This window comes from Periophthalmus magnuspinnatus, chromosome 3, assembly GCF_009829125.3.
Source record: "Periophthalmus magnuspinnatus isolate fPerMag1 chromosome 3, fPerMag1.2.pri, whole genome shotgun sequence".
NCBI lineage: Eukaryota > Metazoa > Chordata > Actinopteri > Gobiiformes > Gobiidae > Periophthalmus > Periophthalmus magnuspinnatus.
In genome coordinates, this window is record NC_047128.1 from 19791800 (window position 1) to 19811305 (window position 19506).

General features: G+C 38.4%; 1 protein-coding gene across 2 annotated transcripts in view; it reads left to right on the plus strand.

The window, feature by feature from the left end:
• Positions 1-19505, plus strand: part of trpm5 (transient receptor potential cation channel, subfamily M, member 5) — a 43770-nt gene extending 24265 nt beyond the window's left edge. For both annotated transcript variants that reach the window (XM_033991655.2, XM_055228936.1), the window contains exons 14-26: positions 1064-1209; positions 2933-3045; positions 4312-4410; positions 5529-5787; positions 6329-6447; positions 6921-7053; positions 8993-9167; positions 9915-10083; positions 14022-14200; positions 17421-17553; positions 18561-18633; positions 18715-18805; positions 19393-19505. In XM_033991655.2, coding sequence (XP_033847546.2) covers positions 1064-1209; positions 2933-3045; positions 4312-4410; positions 5529-5787; positions 6329-6447; positions 6921-7053; positions 8993-9167; positions 9915-10083; positions 14022-14200; positions 17421-17553; positions 18561-18633; positions 18715-18805; positions 19393-19505 — 1802 coding nt within the window. The remainder of the gene's footprint in view (positions 1-1063; positions 1210-2932; positions 3046-4311; positions 4411-5528; positions 5788-6328; positions 6448-6920; positions 7054-8992; positions 9168-9914; positions 10084-14021; positions 14201-17420; positions 17554-18560; positions 18634-18714; positions 18806-19392) is intronic.
• The last annotated feature ends 1 nt before the right edge of the window (position 19506 follows it).

Genomic DNA, 19506 nt, shown 5'->3' on the forward strand with positions numbered 1-19506 from the left:
AAGCATGAATGAAGCAAAAAACAACTCAAGGTTTGTTTTTGGTGAGGGAACAATGTTATAACACGGTTCAAAATTTAAAAAGTCAATTTGGCATAGTTAGAAATAATATATCTTTAAAAACATATGTGAAAGTAAGTTGCAAGAATAGAGATGGGTAAATGTAGTTCTACATAGAAATGTTTAATGTCATACTCCATCAGAAAAGTTACATAGTGCACCTTTAAACTGTTGCATTTCCAAACTGTCACTTAAACTCTTCAGATTCTCGGCCCTCCAGCAGATTCTATAAACACATTTTAGACACAAACGTCCTCTCCTCTGCCTTCCTCTGAGAGCTTGTCTTTTCATACTGCTGTGTTTGTACTCTGTCCTTGAGAAGTCTCTCTCCCTATAGACCCCTGCTGCTGTATGTGGATGACTATTTATCATATTGCGGGGACTAAATTATTTATCCCATCATGATGATCTGATTATTTCTGATATGGGGACAGAAATCAGGTCCCTGTGATGTAAATCCATCATTATTAGATCAAGAACATGATTAAAAGAGGGAGTATAATGCAATTGACTTTTTGGAGCGTTATAACGTTGTTCCCTTATCATAAACATGCCTAAAGCGGTTTTAGATGTCATCCATATATCTGAGTAATCTATTTAAACCCTCGTTATTGTTAGCAGTGCAATTCTGTCTAATGCTCAGCCCACAAGCCAACGTCACCCATGCTCCCACATGACAATCTTATATAAATATACAAAAACATGATATAGAACAATACACTACAACTTCAAAAACCTGATGCGATGTGCAGTAACAGCTTAACAAAAACAAAATAATTAGGAGCAGAAAGCACATAGTGGATTTATTTTGACCTCAAGAGCTGCTTGTTCAATATATCTGTACTGGGGCAAGAACAATTTTGCTGAAATAAATTGAGAAAAAAAGTATAGTATAGTCAAGTATAGCCACTTTAACCGGTCTCCAGAAGATGAAATAAATGTTATGTCTTCAAAAAGCATGGAAACCTAATGCGCTTGTGTGTGTGTTGTGTGTGTGTGTGTGCAGATGTGTTTGGAGAGTGCTACTCCAACAGTGAGGACCGTGCCTACGCTCTACTCATCAGACGGACCCAGTGTTGGAGCAAGTCCACTGTGCTCAACCTGGCAACTGAGGCAGACGCCAAGTCTTTCTTTGCTCATGATGGAGTGCAGGTAAACAGGAAGGGAACTACCATAACTGTGCAATGTAAAAAAAAGTCTCACAAGAATATCATGAGGTAATTATACTACACAGAATTACAGGCTGCTATGTGTAAATGTATTTTTTGTGGCAGCAGCATGCACAATAAGTGGAGGGAGCTACACTAACCATGGTCTTTTGCTCTGGTTCGTGGTTTCACTTTGGAAATTTCAGTAATTTGGAACGTGACAGTGACAGTTAATAGGTGTAAAGATGTGTAAGGATATTTTAAGAGAAGAAAATACCCTTACCAAAAAAAAAAAAGTTAGACCCTCACATTCAGCGGCCTATTTCTTAAAGCTCTACATGATTTTTAAGAGAAAAATCATATTTATGTCGCATCATTCGTGACCTGGCTTTGTTTTTTACTGAGACATGAGTAGGCAAAATGACTACTGTGACTAGGTTGGATAAATAAAATACATTTGTGGATTCAGTTTTAGGCAAAATACCTTGAAATCATTTGTTCTTTTTTTTAGCGTCTCAAAGCAACACAACATGGCTATGCTTTTGGGTAAATCAAACTGTACTGTATGTGTGGCAGGCTACAACCATGCAACATCCTGCAGCTATTTAATTAACTTTTAGGATAACAACATACTCTTTATTGTTATTAGATCAATGCCATTATAATTAAATGAATTAAAGTAATGCAAGAATACGTACAAGCATAATTCTAAAACATTATGCTACTTTTCAATATAAATATACTTTTTCAATAACAATTTAAAAATAATTTCTACTCTTGGTCAATACTTATACTTATACTCCTACTTGTGCTTGTACTTAAAAAGTCCTACCCCATCAGTTCATCTCTGTCTTATCATGATATTTATAAAGCCTGCAGTGCCCTCTGGTGGCAAGACTTGTTCAGCTATAACATCAAATTTTAAGGTGTATATAAAACTCCTATGTAATCCCTCAGTCGTTCAAGTCTGATCCATCAGAAAAGCCTAAGGTACAATCTGTCAAATGGACAAAAATGTTGAAGGAGTGAAGACGTTTCGCTGCTCATCCAAGCTGCTTCTTGAGTTCATTCTTCAGAACTAAAGATGGATGAGCAGCGAAATGTCTTCACTCCGTCAGCATTTTTGTCCATTTGACAGATTTTACATTTGGCTTTTACTATGTATATGGAACTAACAAAGTATATATAATTTGATTGAATATATTTAAGTTTTTGTCAGTAGCTGCTGTGACTGAGGAGTCTCTGCCCTGAATATTTGGTCAATGCCTATGCTATTTTCTGATCTATGTTAAAGTATCCGGGAAGAAGGGTGTGTTCTGGGACGGTTCTCCATTTGTTTGTTTTCTGTTATTGACCAATAACTTTTAATTGTTGATTTTCTAAATTTCTGTTGGTCAAATCAGTTGCCATGAAGAGGCAACTGTTGTGATTTTAGGCAAAAATAAATTGAAATTAATTTAATTTTGAGGTCTTGTTCACGAGTGAGGAAAGGATGGAGCGTGAGACTGACATATTGACAACTATAACATGACTGAAAGCTCTGAAAAGTTGATTTTGCAGAATAGGTCTGCTTTAATTTCATGACATCATTTGAGCTGTAGAATAAAACAAAACACAATTCAGGTAATGACATTATAACATGTCTAAAAGCTCAGAGGCATCAGTTTTGCATAATATAGGACCTTTAATATCTCGCTAAGTCACACCAAGACCTCTGTCCTTTCCAGGCTTTGCTGACGAAGATTTGGTGGGGCGCCATGACAACAGACACAGCCATTTCCAAACTGGTGGTGTCCTTCTTCTGCCCTGCGCTCATCTGGACCAACCTCATCAAGTTCAGGTCAGTGCTCACTATTTTTAGATTTAGAAAAGAATGAGCCAAATGTATGGTGTCACTTTATAATAATTAATAGCCTCAAAAACTCATGAAGGAAGACTTAAAGGACAAGTAGGATGATTTAGGCTTAGTAGCAACTTAAAGGTCCTATATTGCACAAAATTGACTCTTGTGAGCTTTAAGGCATGTTATAATGTTGTTCCCTCATTAAAAACATACTTGGAGTTGTGTTTTGTTTCATTCACACAGATTTAATAACCTTCATCATTGGGCTGTTTACATCTCCAAAGCTCAAAATGCTTTGTTCCACCTTGTGATGTCATGAAGCAGTAGTTTTCAAGTTAACGGCTTCCTTTTAGCGTTTGTTCAGTAGCGATGGGCAATTCCATGGCTGAAATTATCCAAATGATTCTAGTGAAGGTGTATAGAGTTTAAAAACACAGTGGAGCACTTCCTGTATTACCACATGACATCACACGATAGAACACAGCCTAAATATGCAGGATTTGTGAGTTAAATATGTGTGAATGGAACAAAACGCAACTCCAGGTATGTTTTTGATGGGGAAACAACATTATAACAGATCAGATAGTGTAATATGGGCCCTTTCAGAACAATTCAGGTTTAGTAACTACTTAATTAATACTGTAACCTTGATTAAGTATTTGTTCATTATGGATTTAAGTTTTTGTTCAAGCTTTATTAAGGCTAATTAAGAGTAGTTATTATAAACGCTACCAAATATATCTTACAAATGTAGTTTACCGTGTCTTTGAAATATTGCGTTGCTGTTACATTGTATAATTGTATAGGATATTGAGCAGTTAATAGAATAACTGCATTTTTCTATTATGTTAAATCTATATTACAATTACAAAATTAAGTAGGCTATATTTTGGTTTCAAATCAAATTTGTCACTGTTCATATCATCATATAATATGCGCCTGCTAGTGTTGTCACTATACTAACATTTCCAACTTGATTTCAATACTAAGGAATAAACTCGATTCTGATACCACAATGATAATAAAAAATACTGTTTATGTAGGCCATAGAATGTCATTTTCATCATTAAATAATAGTACTTTCTTTTATATTACCATGTGGCCTTATACTGTGTAATCCTTCAGTCGTCCAGGTAGGTTCTGTAGTGGTCTATGGTTGTATTAATCTATGTGGTCTTGCAAAGGACTAAACTGGTGGCTAGTTCTTTTTGTCTATGATATGCAAAAGTGTCTTGTACTAAAGTATGTGTATGTGTGTGCTAGTGAAGAGGAGCTGGAGGAGACCAATAAGTGTCAGTTAGTGGAGCTGGACAGTCTGGATACAGAAAAGGCCCTGCTCCTGACCGATGATGATGACCCTCTGTGAGTATAGACCACATAAATATTGTTATAGACATCTGAATTAAAAAAGACTCTGTCCCAATACCCACACTACGCACTATACACACGACAATGAAGTGTGCAGTTTCTGAAAGTGCATGAAGCGTGTAAGTGCTGAAGGGGATAGGGGCTTTAGAAAACTCACAAAGTGATGAGGTAAAACATTCAACAGTGTAAGGCAGCTGCCAGCTGTGTTTTGTTAAACTGCAGTTAAATTAATCAAAAAGCCAGAGCTTAGCTTGATTTTAATAATTTGCTGTTTGGCCACAAACAAATGAGAACAGTGCTTACGTTTGAACATTTATTATAGCGTTAACATGAGAATCCGCATGTTTATTTAAACTGTTATCTATTAAAGTACATACATTTTTTTATTATTACTTGGTCTAGTAGGGGGGTACCCATCCATCCGTATTTTTTTCTTTTACGCATCGAATAAATGACTGGGAAAATCCCCGCAGCCCCGCGCTCTCATTCGTCACCTTCGAGGGACAACAGAGGCAGATTACCGTAATGACGGTAAAATATTTAGATAGCCCCATGTCTCCGCTTTGAGACGCCGTTTGAATTTACATGAGAGCACGACTGGGCGGAGTTATGCTGCTGGAAAGTCCGCAACCCGCTCTATCGGCGACGATAGGATCCGACGCTATAGGGTTAAACTACCTCGCGCTTGTTTCTGCGTGTGCAGCGCCCATGATGTGACCTAGGGTCAGGTGTAATCTGACTGGTTGTCCTGTTTAATAGTCATGTGACTGAATGGTTGACGGGACGTGATCTACCCAAAATGCCTTCGCGATCGACGTAATGAACACCCCTATTTTAAGGGCATTCCTTTCCACTTTACCTAGTTAGCAACCGCTGCTAAGTATTGCACAACTGTTTGAAAACATTCAATTCCAGTGCAGTGCATTGTGAGTATGATTCATGACTCAACTCTGCATCGCTCCACACTTGCAGAGTGTGTAAGTACGTAATGAAGTGTGGATCAAAACATTCTAAAGAACTGGGTCAGGCCCTTCTTGTGAAAGTGTGTTTGAAGTATGCAAGTGTGAGTATTGGGACAATTCCAGCAGCTCATATGTGTGTCCCTGTGTCAGAGACTCATCCCCTGGGGGCCAAGCAGACCAGTCCTGTGCCTATGTGTGGTGGCGCTTCTTGCTGCGGCGCTGGAAAAGGTTTTGGAGTGCTCCGGTCACTGTGTTTCTGGGGAATGTCATCATGTACTTTGCCTTCCTCGTCCTCTTCACATACGTGCTGCTGCTGGACTTCAGGCCCCCTCCGCCCTACGGCCCCGGGGCCCAGGAGATCATGCTCTACATCTGGGTGTCCACACTGGTGCTGGAGGAGATACGGCAGGTAAACATGCCTGTATTACTCTTTTTTGGTTGTTTGTTTTTTCTATGAACTAATCAAGTAATTCCTTGATAATCTGTTTAAATGAATAACAATTAAAATTAATAAACATTTCACCTCTGCTGTTGCCATACATTAAGCTAAAGAGGGTTTGTTCTTAGCACTGGCTGTCTGCTTTCCATCAGAACCAGAATCAGAATCTCCTTCTACTCACTGACCAGTCACGCATCCCACAATATCTATTGTACTCTTATTCATGTATACAGATTTTTACAGTGCAAGTTTAAGAATGGTTAATTACATTTTTCTCAGTTTTTATTGAGAATATTATGGTAACTGCACTTTGCTCTATTTTACTGGCAATGGTTCAATCAGGCTCTAACTAGAACTAGTGAAGTTTAATTTACCAATAATTAAATATGCAGCGTTACCTTAAACTTTATTTTGATCTCCTTACTGGGCAAAACTGAAATATTCCCATTTGTTTAGAATTGGTCTTCAAATTTTTATGTGAAGTGCATTCTGTATTTTTGTTTTTGCCAAGAGCTTCTTCACAGACGAGGAGATGAACATCCTGAAGAAGTTTAAGCTGTACTGGGAGGACAATTGGAACAAGTGTGACATGGTGGCCATCTCTCTGTTTGTGGTGGGGGTCTCCTGCAGGTACATGACACTCTGAGAATACTCAATAAAATATAAATATTGTGCATAGTGTATATAAAAAATATATTGATACTGTGCCTATTTTAATAGATGAGACATATGATTTTAACTCCATGTATATCTATTTGGTATGTAAAATGTTTGTCTTTTTGAGGGGTTTTAAACTTAAACTGCTTATATGGGTGTGTGGACAGGTAATTATTACACTGTGAGGACTAAAATTGGATCTATATACACACACTCACCCCATGGGGACCTGCTTGCCTTATGGAGACAAAATCGGGTCTCCCATGATGTAAATCCTTTATTCCAACAATATGTTAAAGTTTTCAATAAAACAGGTTAAGCTTTAGGGGTTAGACAAGTATTGATTTTGGTTAAGGTTAAGATCAGTCTCAAGGAAATGCAAGTGAGTCAATGTAAAGCTCCCAAAAGCATAGAAACCCAACCTGTGTGTCTGTGTGTGTTGCCAGAATGATGAAAAGCACGTATGAAGCGGGGAGGACAGTCCTGGCCATAGACTTCATGGTGTTCACTCTACGTCTCATCCACATCTTTGCCATTCACAAGCAGCTGGGGCCCAAGATCATCATTGTGGAGAGAATGGTCAGCAAAAGATACTTAGCAGTACCATTTCAGCACTCAAAGGGTCAATAATGCAAACCTGACATTTTAGACATATTTTTATGTTGTGCCACATATATTTATATTTAAGTAATCCCACATTATCAGGCAGTATCCCATTCAAAATGCTTGATTACACCAACCAATTTCTGTTAGTTTTCTACCATGTTCCTGTATCAAAAACATGCCCGAAGAGGTTTTAGATGTTTTGGTAATTTAGCGACCTCTTTGGGGCACTATTCGAACCCTCTTTACAGTTAGCAGTAAGATTCTGTCCAATGCTCAGCCCACAAGCCTACATCATCCATGCTCCCACACAACAATTCTCCAAATACACAAAAGCATGATACAAAACTACAGAGCAACTTGTCAAACCTTTCATTACTGGGATCTATGCAGATTGTATTGTGATAGCGCTCTGAAGGGAGAGTGACTCATAATGTCAATATGAAACTTAAAAATATTTTTATATGTTTTTTTTGTAATGTGTAATGTGTTAGCAATTAATAGTCCATAGAAGAGTAATATCCCCTCTTTAAAGTCCACACCTGCCCACATTTTAAACTGTGCATGTTCAGATACTTTGGCACAAGTGCTGCAGTTGCGCTTGTTTTCTGTCAACCAACATCACTCAGGACAGTCAGAGCAGGGGCAGAGAGCAAAGGGCAGAGATGGTTACCGATATAACCAATGAACGCTTAAAATTACTTACTTGAAATAGTGAAATAATATCTAGTGCAGTTTGATCTGTATGCGTTACAACAAAACTAAATTTGTGTTTTATACAACGTTTCAACAAAAGCATGGCTGCATTTTAAATGTCCACACTAGAGCTGTCAGCAAAGATTAGGACTGTTCTGACATTGGAGCAGTTTATGCATATTTCATTATGAGTTTATTTACATTAGCTACTAAATCCAATATGGCTACAAGTGCTGTATAGCTGATGGTAACTATACTTGGGACAAACCTCATTTTTGAGATTTGTTTGATTAAATTAACTCAGGGATTATGAACTGTTTTAACTCAATAGTGCAATAGCAAAAGCCAAAGTTAAATCTGTCAGCTGGACAAAACAATGTAGGAGTGAAAAGACGTTTTGCTGCTCATCCAACCTGCTTCTTCAGTTCTGGTCAGATTACTGGTGGACAAGCCTTATATCTATCTGAAGGGCAGAGTTAACTACCGTACTGAAACTGTAAACAGCTATTGTCTCCAATTTCAGCCTCAATGGCCCTATTCAACCTACAATGGCCCTATTGGCTCACACAATTTTTCTCCATGGTTATTTTATTTGCTTTTGGTCTGATGATGGAGTTATAGATCGGGGAGAGATTATGTCTCAGTCAGGCCCCCATTCTTGTTTAAGGAAGGGTTGTCTTTCCTAACAGAAATATCTTCTTTTACTCCCCTCTTAAACCATTTCTTTTCTCTGGCTAAGATCTGTACCTCTGTACTATATTCAAAGCATTCGTCAGTGGCTTTGAGATGGAGACTGAAGTTCTCTCAATTGTACAATAGTCAAACACCCCTCACCAAGCTTGTGCCAATAATTTTGCTACTTACCAGCATCAAAGATAGCCATTTTTATTTTACCCAAATTTAACAGCTTCATTACTATACTAAATCTGTTTAAGTATTCTGAGGTAAGCATATTATATATAAGATTTCTCTTTTCTATTGCTGTGATGAGATAAAGGACTTGCTGATTACTGATGGCATTATCAAACTTGTCTAACTGCCTCTGTTGGTGGTCTTTTGCTGTTATTACATTGTTTTTGGTTTAGTCCTGGTTCAGGCTGGATTATTCTTGTTTAAGATCGGGTTAGCAGTGTCCAAGTTTAGTTACGTTTAGGCTCTGGTTTTGTCCTGGTTTTCCAAGGTCCCCAATGCTAACCGCATCTTTGTCTTTCTTCTGCAGATGAAGGATGTGTTCTTCTTCCTCTTCTTCCTGTGTGTGTGGCTGTTAGCGTACGGCGTAGCGACCCAGGCCCTGCTCCACCCCAACGACCCGCGCATTGACTGGGTGTTCCGCCGCGCACTTTACCGGCCCTACCTGCACATCTTCGGACAGATCCCCCTTGAGGAGATAGATGGTAATGCAATATGTTCTACAAAGGGCTATTCTTACATGAGAGGAGTGGCTTTGTGGTAGAACCTTCACCCATCAATTCAAAAGTTGCCAGTTCCCAGCTTCAAACAATTCATAGCGATTTTCAATTGTGTTCTTGGGCAAGTCTTTCACTTCCCTCCTCTAATGGGTGCATACAGGAGATGTATTGGAAAACAGATAGAAATATATCCATTGCTACAATCTGAATATGAATGTGTGTTATCCCAACTCAAGCAAATTTAATAAGATATTAATACTATCTAGTGACATCACCTGGGTTTTTTGCATGTATGTCTGTGGAGGAATGTTCAGCAGTTACCATGGTGACACAATGCACACTTTAGCAAACACAGCCTGATAAGTTTTTAGATTGTATGAAATGTATGGCCCTGTTTAGGTGTTTGATATTCAATAAAAAAGTAAGTGTGACTGACTGAAAATTTGACTAATGCTTGGTAGCTTGTGACTGTAATGTTATTTGAGAAGGAATTGTTTAACACAAAAAGTACAAATGTTTAAGTACACATCAGCTCACCTGCTATAGTTCCAACTAAGTAAGTTCTTTATGGTCCAATTGTGTTAAGTAAAGCTCAGATTAAAGTCTAACTTGAGTAACAAAGCTTCAGACAAAGCAGTTCCTCTTGTTACCTTCACAACCCCAGGGAATGTTGATGACATCAGCTGCTAAGCATCATTGTGGACTAAGTGTTATTTTCGAATGTGTTGTTAGCGGCGCGTATGCCTGAGATGAACTGCACTGATGACACAGAGGAGATCATCCAGGGCCTGAGACCGCCCTGTCCAAATGTCTATGCTAACTGGCTGGTCATCCTGCTACTGGTCATTTATCTGCTGGTCACCAACGTGCTGCTGCTCAACCTGCTCATCGCCATGTTCAGGTCAGGACCATGGCACAGCACCGTTCTCATTCTTCTACACCTCTGAGAACAAAATGAAAAGTCAAACCAGAAATGCTAGTTTGGAATAGTTTTGATAGAAACGATTCTTTGCTGTATTTTTTTTTTTCCTATTCCAAGCAACATAATGGAGCTCAACAGCCACTTTGAAGTCTGCTGTGGTTCCAAAAGTACATTTTCCATACATTTTTCTTATAGACTTAAAAAAAATCAAATGTTAAAAGTTCAGGAGGCATTACAGAAGCTAATCAGCTCTGCGGTAACTAATATTCATGATGCTGTTGTTTCAAGATTTCACATAAAATTGATCTTGTGGTCATCTGTCACCACGTACAACTTGTGCCTGAACAAGCTTTCAAACTTTTAATATTAATTTTTTTCCTAAATGTCTATGGGAAAAAATAATGAGAAATTTACTGCTAGAACCGGAGGTGGGTGGTCGCTGTTGAGCTCCATTTGTCAACGAGGTACAAAATGTTGCATGCGCAGCCGTTTTTTAAGAAAATTTGCAGTAAATGTTGTTTGCCTTAAATGAAGCCATGTCCGTCTCACATTGCCTTCACTGTGGGGTCTGACATCTCTGAGTTATATGGGTCCAAACGTTCCCATAGACCATAGACTCACTGACATAAACAGCAGAAACAGGGCCTTGTGCAGGGCAGAGGCAATTTCACAATAAATAATAGGGGGAGTGCAATATTAACTGCACTTTTGAGCCCATGTGGGAGAGTGCATATGAACTGTACTTTAGGCCATAGACATATTGTGTAATAGTTTATGTGCAGTGTGGATGTGTGTAGTACCTTTCTGTGGATTGTATAGCTCTGGGCCAGAGGAATGGATGTATTGTACTGTATTATGTATGAAACTGTTTGGATGTTGTCTATTTTCATTGTGCTCCAGATGCCCAAGACAAATGTCTCCAATTGGAGACAATAAAGGCTTATCTTATCTTAATATCAGTGGGTGTACTGATTTTAATAATAGCATTGTACACAAGCCTTGAAGCAGTTAAATATCTGCCAAAATGCCACTGGATGTACTTCACCTTGTGACATCATCATTTAACAGTTTGTTTGCTCAGCTTCAGTGATTGTCTTAGACATATTTAAACTGCTTTATTTTTCTATGCATTTAGTATGCAAAAAAACATAAGGCAGGATTACCAATTACCCAAGCTGTGATGGAATGATTGATGTGCTCATGTGTAGGGATGACACGATATACGAAAATATCGCTAATCGCGATAAAAAAGGTCGTTCGTGGCATTTTTTAATAATCGTGATCATCACGCACGATTATAATCGCCTTTAGAGCACTAGTCTGCCTCATGTTTGCAGTTTCAATACAATGTTTAGATGTTAGTTCTGGTGTTTGCCCACTCTGACATAGCAATGACACTTGTTAGCGTCTGTGCTCATCTCTGTCTATTGTTGATATCTGGCAGAATATAGTTCGGACAAAGTCTGATCCGTAACTCTTTCACAGGTACGTGCCAGAGCGAGCCTCACCCATGCGCACAGATGAGATGCTAATGTGTGCACATCTTATATTTTTACCTACAATAATTCAAACTGCACAATAAGACAACACCTTTCAAACAAACTTTTCAAACAAATTAAGTCTAATTCATACAGCTGAACACAAATGTGCCAGAGCGCATGGTCCGAATGCGCACTATGTGAAGAAGCAAAGCTAACGATTACACACGACATATTTTACCTACAATTATGTCAATAGCAGAATAAACCTCACTTACTGATTGAGAACAGCATCCAATCCATCAAAAAATAAGGTCCTCCACTCCTGAGTCCAAACGCTATCTTCACTCTTTGCCATGAACTGCTCCGGGTCCGAGATGCCTCTAGTACAGGGGTCACCAACACTGTGCCCACGGGCGCCATGTCGCCCCCAAGCCCCACATGAGTCGCCCGCAGACCGGTTCTAAAAATAGCACAACTCACTAATGAGCTGCATCTAAAATTTTATTTTATTCTGTTGCTATTTTTTTTTTTTTATCACCCTTGCGTTTATATAGATTTTAAAATGACAATATCTTAAACATATGTTCATTATACATGAAGTTTAGATAAGTTAGATAAGGTGAACTTTGACCTACTCACTTCAAAGGTCAGTATTGTGCGTGACAAAACCAGTGCTCCCGCTGTGAGGATGCGCTGAATGCAGTTTCTTACTCCAAAACATGGTAGAAAATAAAGAGATCACTTTCACAACGATTTAAGACTGTAAAAGAAACCTGCGCGTATCTCATCTGCGGAGCGACTGTGGTGACGGCAAAGCGGCACAATGTGGAGGGACACTTCACTACGTCTCACAAAGCTCCACACTAACTACCCACGGGGACGTGCACTCCCCACGGGGATGCGCACTATGGGCAGAACAAGCCCAGAGCTAAACGCAGCTTTGAGTAAACAACCGGCTTTTTTCACGACACCGGTGAAAAAGTCAAACAACGCAACCAAGATTTATTTAAAAATATGTAAGCTTATTTTTCTTTAACATTACATAATTGATAACTTTATGAAACATGGTGCAATATTATATATATTATTTATGTTTTGTTAAAAAGGTTTGTCAATGGATAGTGAAAATGGGACACTTTTCCTATGAGATGTAGTGATGTAAGTGTCATCTGGAAATTTAACAGTTACTAAGATTAGTAAAGTTAAAGTGCTGAATACTGATATCTGTTTCCCTCCTTGCTCATTGTTGATAATTATTTTGAGAAATCATTAATGTGATCAGTGTCTTGCAACGTGATCAGTGTATTCACATAGATGATTATCATTTATCATTATTAATAATGTATAACTAAAGGCAAACTGAGAAAATCTGTTATTTCAGAAGAGCGTCTCAAACTGGTTGCCCTTCATATGACTCAGTGCCCATAAAGTAGCTCTCAGTTTAAAAAAGGTTGGTGACCCCTGCTCTAGTATAACTTTTACAAACATCCACAGTGTACTCGATCGCATAATTCCGTTGTTTTGTCAGTTTCGTCATGTTTAAAACGCAAAACAACAGTGCGTAAAATACGCCATTATGCACAGATTTCTGCATCCACTCAGCTTCGGCTTTCAGTCATCTGTAGCACTGATTCGTTGTCTGGGGCTCCTACACCCCACAGCCCCCACCTTATTGGCCAACATTGGTGTCAATCACAAGCTAACGCGTGTGTTTGGCACTGAGGAAGAATGTGGGTGCTGTCAGAAGTTTATTATGACTAAAATCGTAAAAAAGTGATGGAGCAGATTTCACGTTTGGAATACTTTCCTGCAGCAGATTGGACATGGAGGATCTTATTTTGTGGACATAATTTCTTGACTGGATTATGTTGTCTGGCCATGTACGGAACGAATGAGACCAACTTTGTGTGAATATGTTGATGTTTGACAGAACCAGAGTGCTCAAAGGTAAGTGAAGTCCAAATCCACATTTTTGACTTTAATGTAAAAATGGCTTTCCTGTCAGCACTGTGGTGGTTGGTGGTTTGCATATTTGGAAAAACGAGCACCGAAGCTTTCATTTGATGTGTAGATTGTTTGTGTGGGTGACGCAGAAGTATATATATACACATTACTGTAAAGTTGTAAAATAGGCCTGGGCTGTCGGAACGTTAACAGGTTAATATTTATCGAGATAATATCGTTAATCGCCATTATTTTGGACACAATAATCGTGAGTCTAAATTTTAATATCGTCCCATCTCTACTCATGTGATGGTGAACCAAAGACAAATTTCCACTATGGTGAACAGTAAAGTTCAAGTTAAGTTCATATACATTATGAAAAATCAATGGTAAGATGTTCAAATGTAGTTTATAATGCTTGAAATTTTAAATGTATAATATAAACAGACAGTAATATATCCACTGAGTAAATTTGCATTGTGCCATCTGCAGCTACACATTCCAGGTGGTGCAGGAGCACACGGACATCTACTGGAAGTTTCAGAGGTACAACCTGATTGTGGAGTATCACAGCCGACCTGCCCTGGCCCCACCCTTCATCATCATCAGCCACCTGTCCCAAGTTGTCCTCAGCCTGTGCAAGAAGCCTGAGTCCAAGCAAGAACTTCTGGGTAAGCCACACCAATGAGATAGGATAAGATACTAGAGAGAGCGGCGCCATGGTAAACTTTTGTAAAGAATGTCCAGTTCCAGCAGACATCTTGTTGAGAATTGGTTACTGCTGCAAAGTGATGAAATTTAAGAACAGTTATTTTTTTAAGTTAAAAAAATGAGCTATAGTAAGGTTAGGGTTATAGAAATGGCTAAGGTTACGGTTTGGTTACAAATTTGTCACATACTAGTCTTTTCTCAGCTTACACCATATAATAAAACAAACAGTAAAAAATTTGACATTTCTGCTCTAAGCAACAGAAGCTAACATGTTACCATGGCAACCAGAACTACGGGGTAACCTCTGTCCCTCCAAACCTGACTATCTAGCACTAACCTTTAAAATTCTTCTCAAGAACTCATACAAACTAACAGGAAGCTGGATTTTAGTATTTAAATTTTCCCTTTAATACTTTAATAATAGGTAATTTTTGTATTTTTATTTTGTACCATGTATTTATACTTTATCTAATACCTAACAAATGAAAAAAACATATTTTTAATTTTAGGTAATAAATTTGTCTTTTATAGTAATAGGTGTGAAGTAAACAAAATGATTATCAATGGTTGTGTCCATATGGTGTATTGACACACAAACATAGTACAAGGTAAATACAAACATAACATAATTCTGCATAAAATATAGACAAGTGCAGTGTTTTTAGGTGAATATGAATTTTCTTAATTCAGATGAAAATGCGCTGACAGAGACAGGTTGAGTTCTGCATTATTAGAACCACAAATACATCATTATAACTCAATTTAAGAACTGTAATCAATGAATTTTCTTGTCCTGTTTTTACATTATTTTCAATCTGAATTTTTCTCTTGCTCCATTACCAAGATGGCCGCTGCATTTGACACAGCAAGATAACACAGAATGTGCCCAGGCTTTATGATTCATCATTGATAAGATCAGACCCTAGCCTTTAGGAGGCCCTAAACTGAGTTTGCCCTCGGAGGCCCTCGTCACATATTCATATTTGACAACATTAAGACATCATCACATCCACTTATAAAAAGACTGCATATTCTAGAGGCTCACAACTGCAATAATCACAAGTATAACAGTATAAAAACATGTAAGGAAGGAGGGTCTGCCAGAGAAATGTTAAAATTCTGGACATTTCTTTCTTGGTTTCTGGTGTATTTTAATGTGTTCCAGTTGACTAAAGTGGGCTTACATTTGTCAGTTATTTGTCATAAAATGCAGAATTGGACAAAGTAGCCAAATGATGTACTTAAGCAAGAGTACACTTACTTCAAAATCATATCACCCAAGAAGTACAAAGTAGTCATTCAAGTTAAGAGTTGTATAAGAGAAACATCCTGGACAGAACATCGGATTTATAATCATCAGATCATTTGGACTCAACATTAAATAAGAGGATTTTAGGATCACATCATTTTTATGTTTATTGTCAGGCTTTGGATGCTGTGATTTGATGTAAACGCACATATTAATGAGTAGGATGCACAGATACCAGTATCGGTGCCAGTACTCGTACTCGTCAATGCACTGTTGATATCAAGAGCCGATACCACTGTAGCTGTTCTGCCTCTTGTTTGACTCAAAGCTTATCTCTCACAGAGCAGTGAGCTGGACATAAAGCTGCACATTCACTGTTCTGCACATTAAGCTCAAATATCAAAAAAACAAACAAAAAACAAAACAAAACAATATACAAATATTTAGGACTCTAAAAGGTGTTTATAGTTCACAGAGGATATCAGCAATGCTTGTGTTTACGATAGTAGCTTGCTAATGTTGCTAAGTGACGCTGGTGATTATTTGCTTGTGCTGCTGTGTAACTTATTGACAAACACATTTAGGGACTGAACAAAGCAAGTTCAGAGCTTTAAAAAGACATATAACATGTACATATGTGTGAAAGTGTAACACTGGTAAAAGTAACACAACACTCACTGTTATGCTAACAGTGGTTCGTTAGCAGCTAGCACGTTAGCCGTTAGCTCGTTAGCAGTTAGCGCAGAGTGCAGTCTGCAAAGAGGAAGTGGTAAATATTAAAGCCAGATTTTTAATCTAAATAAATTACCCACAAAAGGACGAGCCACAACCACAATTAGCCAGTGTAATAAACGGACTCACCTGTTGTCCTCTGAGGTGTGTCCTCTGTCCCTCTGAGGTGTGTCCTCTGTCCCTCTGAGGTGTGTCCTCTGTCCCTCTGAGGTGTGTCCTCTGTCCCTCTGAGGTGTGTCCTGTCTGCAGACATATACACGTTCAGCTTCACTGTTTTATCTGCGGGTCCACTGGTGTAAAGTGGGACATATTTCGATTCCTCTCTGTAAAGTCCCTCTTTCCTCAAAACGACCTTCCCCTGGGGTCTTCATACATTGTCCAGAACTTTAGATAAAGTGAACTTCACTAACTTTTAGTCTTTTAGTTTGTAAAACACACATTCAAATGTCCCTCTGCTGCCTCAGCACTCCCAGAGTGGACATCTAGGGGAGGGGTCCTTCACACCGGTGTGAACTGTAGCCGTTCACACCACTGCCTGACTTAAAAAAATGTAGGCAGCACATATTTAGTTACTGGGCATAAAACACATCTAATCGTTTAAGAGGCATACGTAGACTAGTATAAACACCCGACTGCAAGTTAGTTTTTAGAAAAAATAAATAAATAAATAATAATAATAATTCCAATCATTATTTTCAATATAAAAGTAAGGGCTCTTGGGGGCCCTCTGGTGGCCTTGTTGCCCTAAGCAGCTGCTTAGTCTGCTTATAGGCTGGGCCAGCCCTGCATAAGATGCCTTTAATTTACCAAGGACAATGTTGTTTATTGCTTAATAGCATTATTGTTCTATCCTTGGGTCAGATTTGTTGTCTCAGTTTATAGTTAATATGTCTGTAATTACTGGGCCTATCAACATGAAACAAAAACTGGCAGAAGTTCAAAATAAATATTGTTAAAATACAGATTTTTGTTGTAATAGACTTAATAATAGAAATAAATAGGTTCAACATTTGTGAATTTATCTCTCAGAGATTCCACGACTAAGTACAATGTAATCAATAAACTGGTTCTTGTCTCCCAGGTGGGGTTATGACGTTAGCACAGAACCATCCATTCTAAGGGGACATAATGTATTGTTTAGGTTTGTATATTATAAATAAAAACAATTTTTAATAGTGTGTGCTTTGCTGGGGTTGCAGAGAAGGAGCTGCCTCCTGGCCTGGACCAGAAGCTGAAGACCTGGGAAACAGTGCAGAAAGAGAACTACTTGGCCAAACTGGAGAGGCGGCACTGGGAGAGCAGCGAGGAGAGGCTCAAGAACACTGCATCCAAGTGAGTCTAGTGCTGTCACCATACTAAAATTTCAAACTTGCTTTCAATACCATTAGTATTACTAGTACTAGATTAGTGTCTGCAATTTACCCTAAGTAAGACATGGCATTACACAGAAAATACACATGCATTTTTATATATATTTAGCTTTCTACCATGTTATAATTCTCTCATCAAAACTCTTTTCTCTGTTCTCTCATCAAAAACATACCTGAAGAGATTTTAGATGTCATCCATGTTTCAGTAATTTTGCTATCTCTATTGGGTACGATTCAAACCCTCCTTACGCTTAGTAGTACGATTCTGTCCCATGCTCAGCCCACAATCCTATGTCATCAGTGCTTCCACAGGACAATTTTTCATAAATATACAAAACCATGATATAAAACAGTTCACTACAACTTCACTTCATAAGTGTACGCTAAGGAAGTATACTAGAGGCTAAGGATATGATAACTACTTGTATTGTAGGTTGTTGCCATCTAGTGGTCTTAAATGTTGAAGCTCCTAAAGGGCCAATGACTTATTTTTTTGGTTCTAATTTTAGAAATTTTAGTGCAGACTAGGTAAATTAGCAGCTTTCTGGTTAAAACACCTCAATCAAAGTTCATGCTGCCCTCAGTGGCCTCTGTAATTTTCAGTAGTTGGTGACATTGGGAGAGACTGCCCTTATTACAGCCAGGTGCTTCTGATTACAAACACCTGGCTACATGGGTGGAGTTTGAAGTGTGGCCCAATCACACTGTTCCTCGTACGTCTAGACCCCGCCCCTCCTCCCCCCTTACTCTTTTCTTTAGTCCTCCAAGTACTACCCAGTTTAGCAGCTCTATTTGACGGTGAAGGTGTTTAGTCCAACGTTAAATAGAAAATCAAAGAATCCTGTCATCATCAATTGTGAAACAGGATACAAAAAAATATATATGATTATTCATCTTTAATACTAGTAATAATGTGATTAAGTCCAGTGTGTGTTTTTACCTTTTTAACAATTGTGTGTGCATTTCCAGGGTGCAGAGTTTGCTGAAAATCGTTGGTGGTTTCAGAGACCAGGAGAAGCGCCTGGTGTCTGTAGAAACGCAGGTGAGTAAAATGTGTTGTGTCATTCATTCAGATGTAAACAAACTGTTCTTCTAAGCCGTGGTTGTGGGTTTGACTCCTCAGATCCGGTACTGTGGAGAGGTGCTGTCCTGGATGGCGGAGTGCTTTGCTCTGAGCACCTTGAAATGTGGGAAAGATGCGCCCAAAGCTCCATGTGAGTTATGCAGCCCATATACTACAGTCTATGTGTTGTGCTTTATGTTCAAATACAAGAAACGGCGATAGAACAAAACAAAATTATAATAACTGGATTTGGGGATGTCCAGTTAAACAAGTTTTGATCAAGATTGATAGTTATTTTTAATAATTAATAATCAACTTTTTTTGTTTTGTTTGAAGCAGACTTTTTGAGAAAGAAATTTGACTATTTTTGTTATTTTTAATTGCAATTATTAGTGTCTGTATGTTCATGTTCAGAACATTAATAATGAAAGCCATTTATTTTAATGAGATGAAGTCAAATTAAATTGAACTGAAATTGTTATGAGGATTTTTTCTTTTTTGCACTTAAGATGTATTGTATTTTTTCACACAACAGAGGACACCAGAGGGGGTAATTATTACTTACTTTAATAAGTTTAAAGTAAACTGGACTTAGTTGGTTAGGTCTGTGGGTCATAAGGTCTCCAAAGCTACAACACAAGGGTCCCTATTACATCAGTATTATTACATCAGGGATGTCGTGTAAGTGGTTTTATGTCTTTATGTACTTTGTGTGTATCCATATTTGTCTGTCCACAGTGAGTTTGACTGGTTCAAAAGAGGGGACATCCAAAGACAAGGACAAGCCCAGAGAGACTGAGGACCCAGAAGGGGCACACGGAGCAGCCAAGCTCCCGTACATCGATGAGTAGC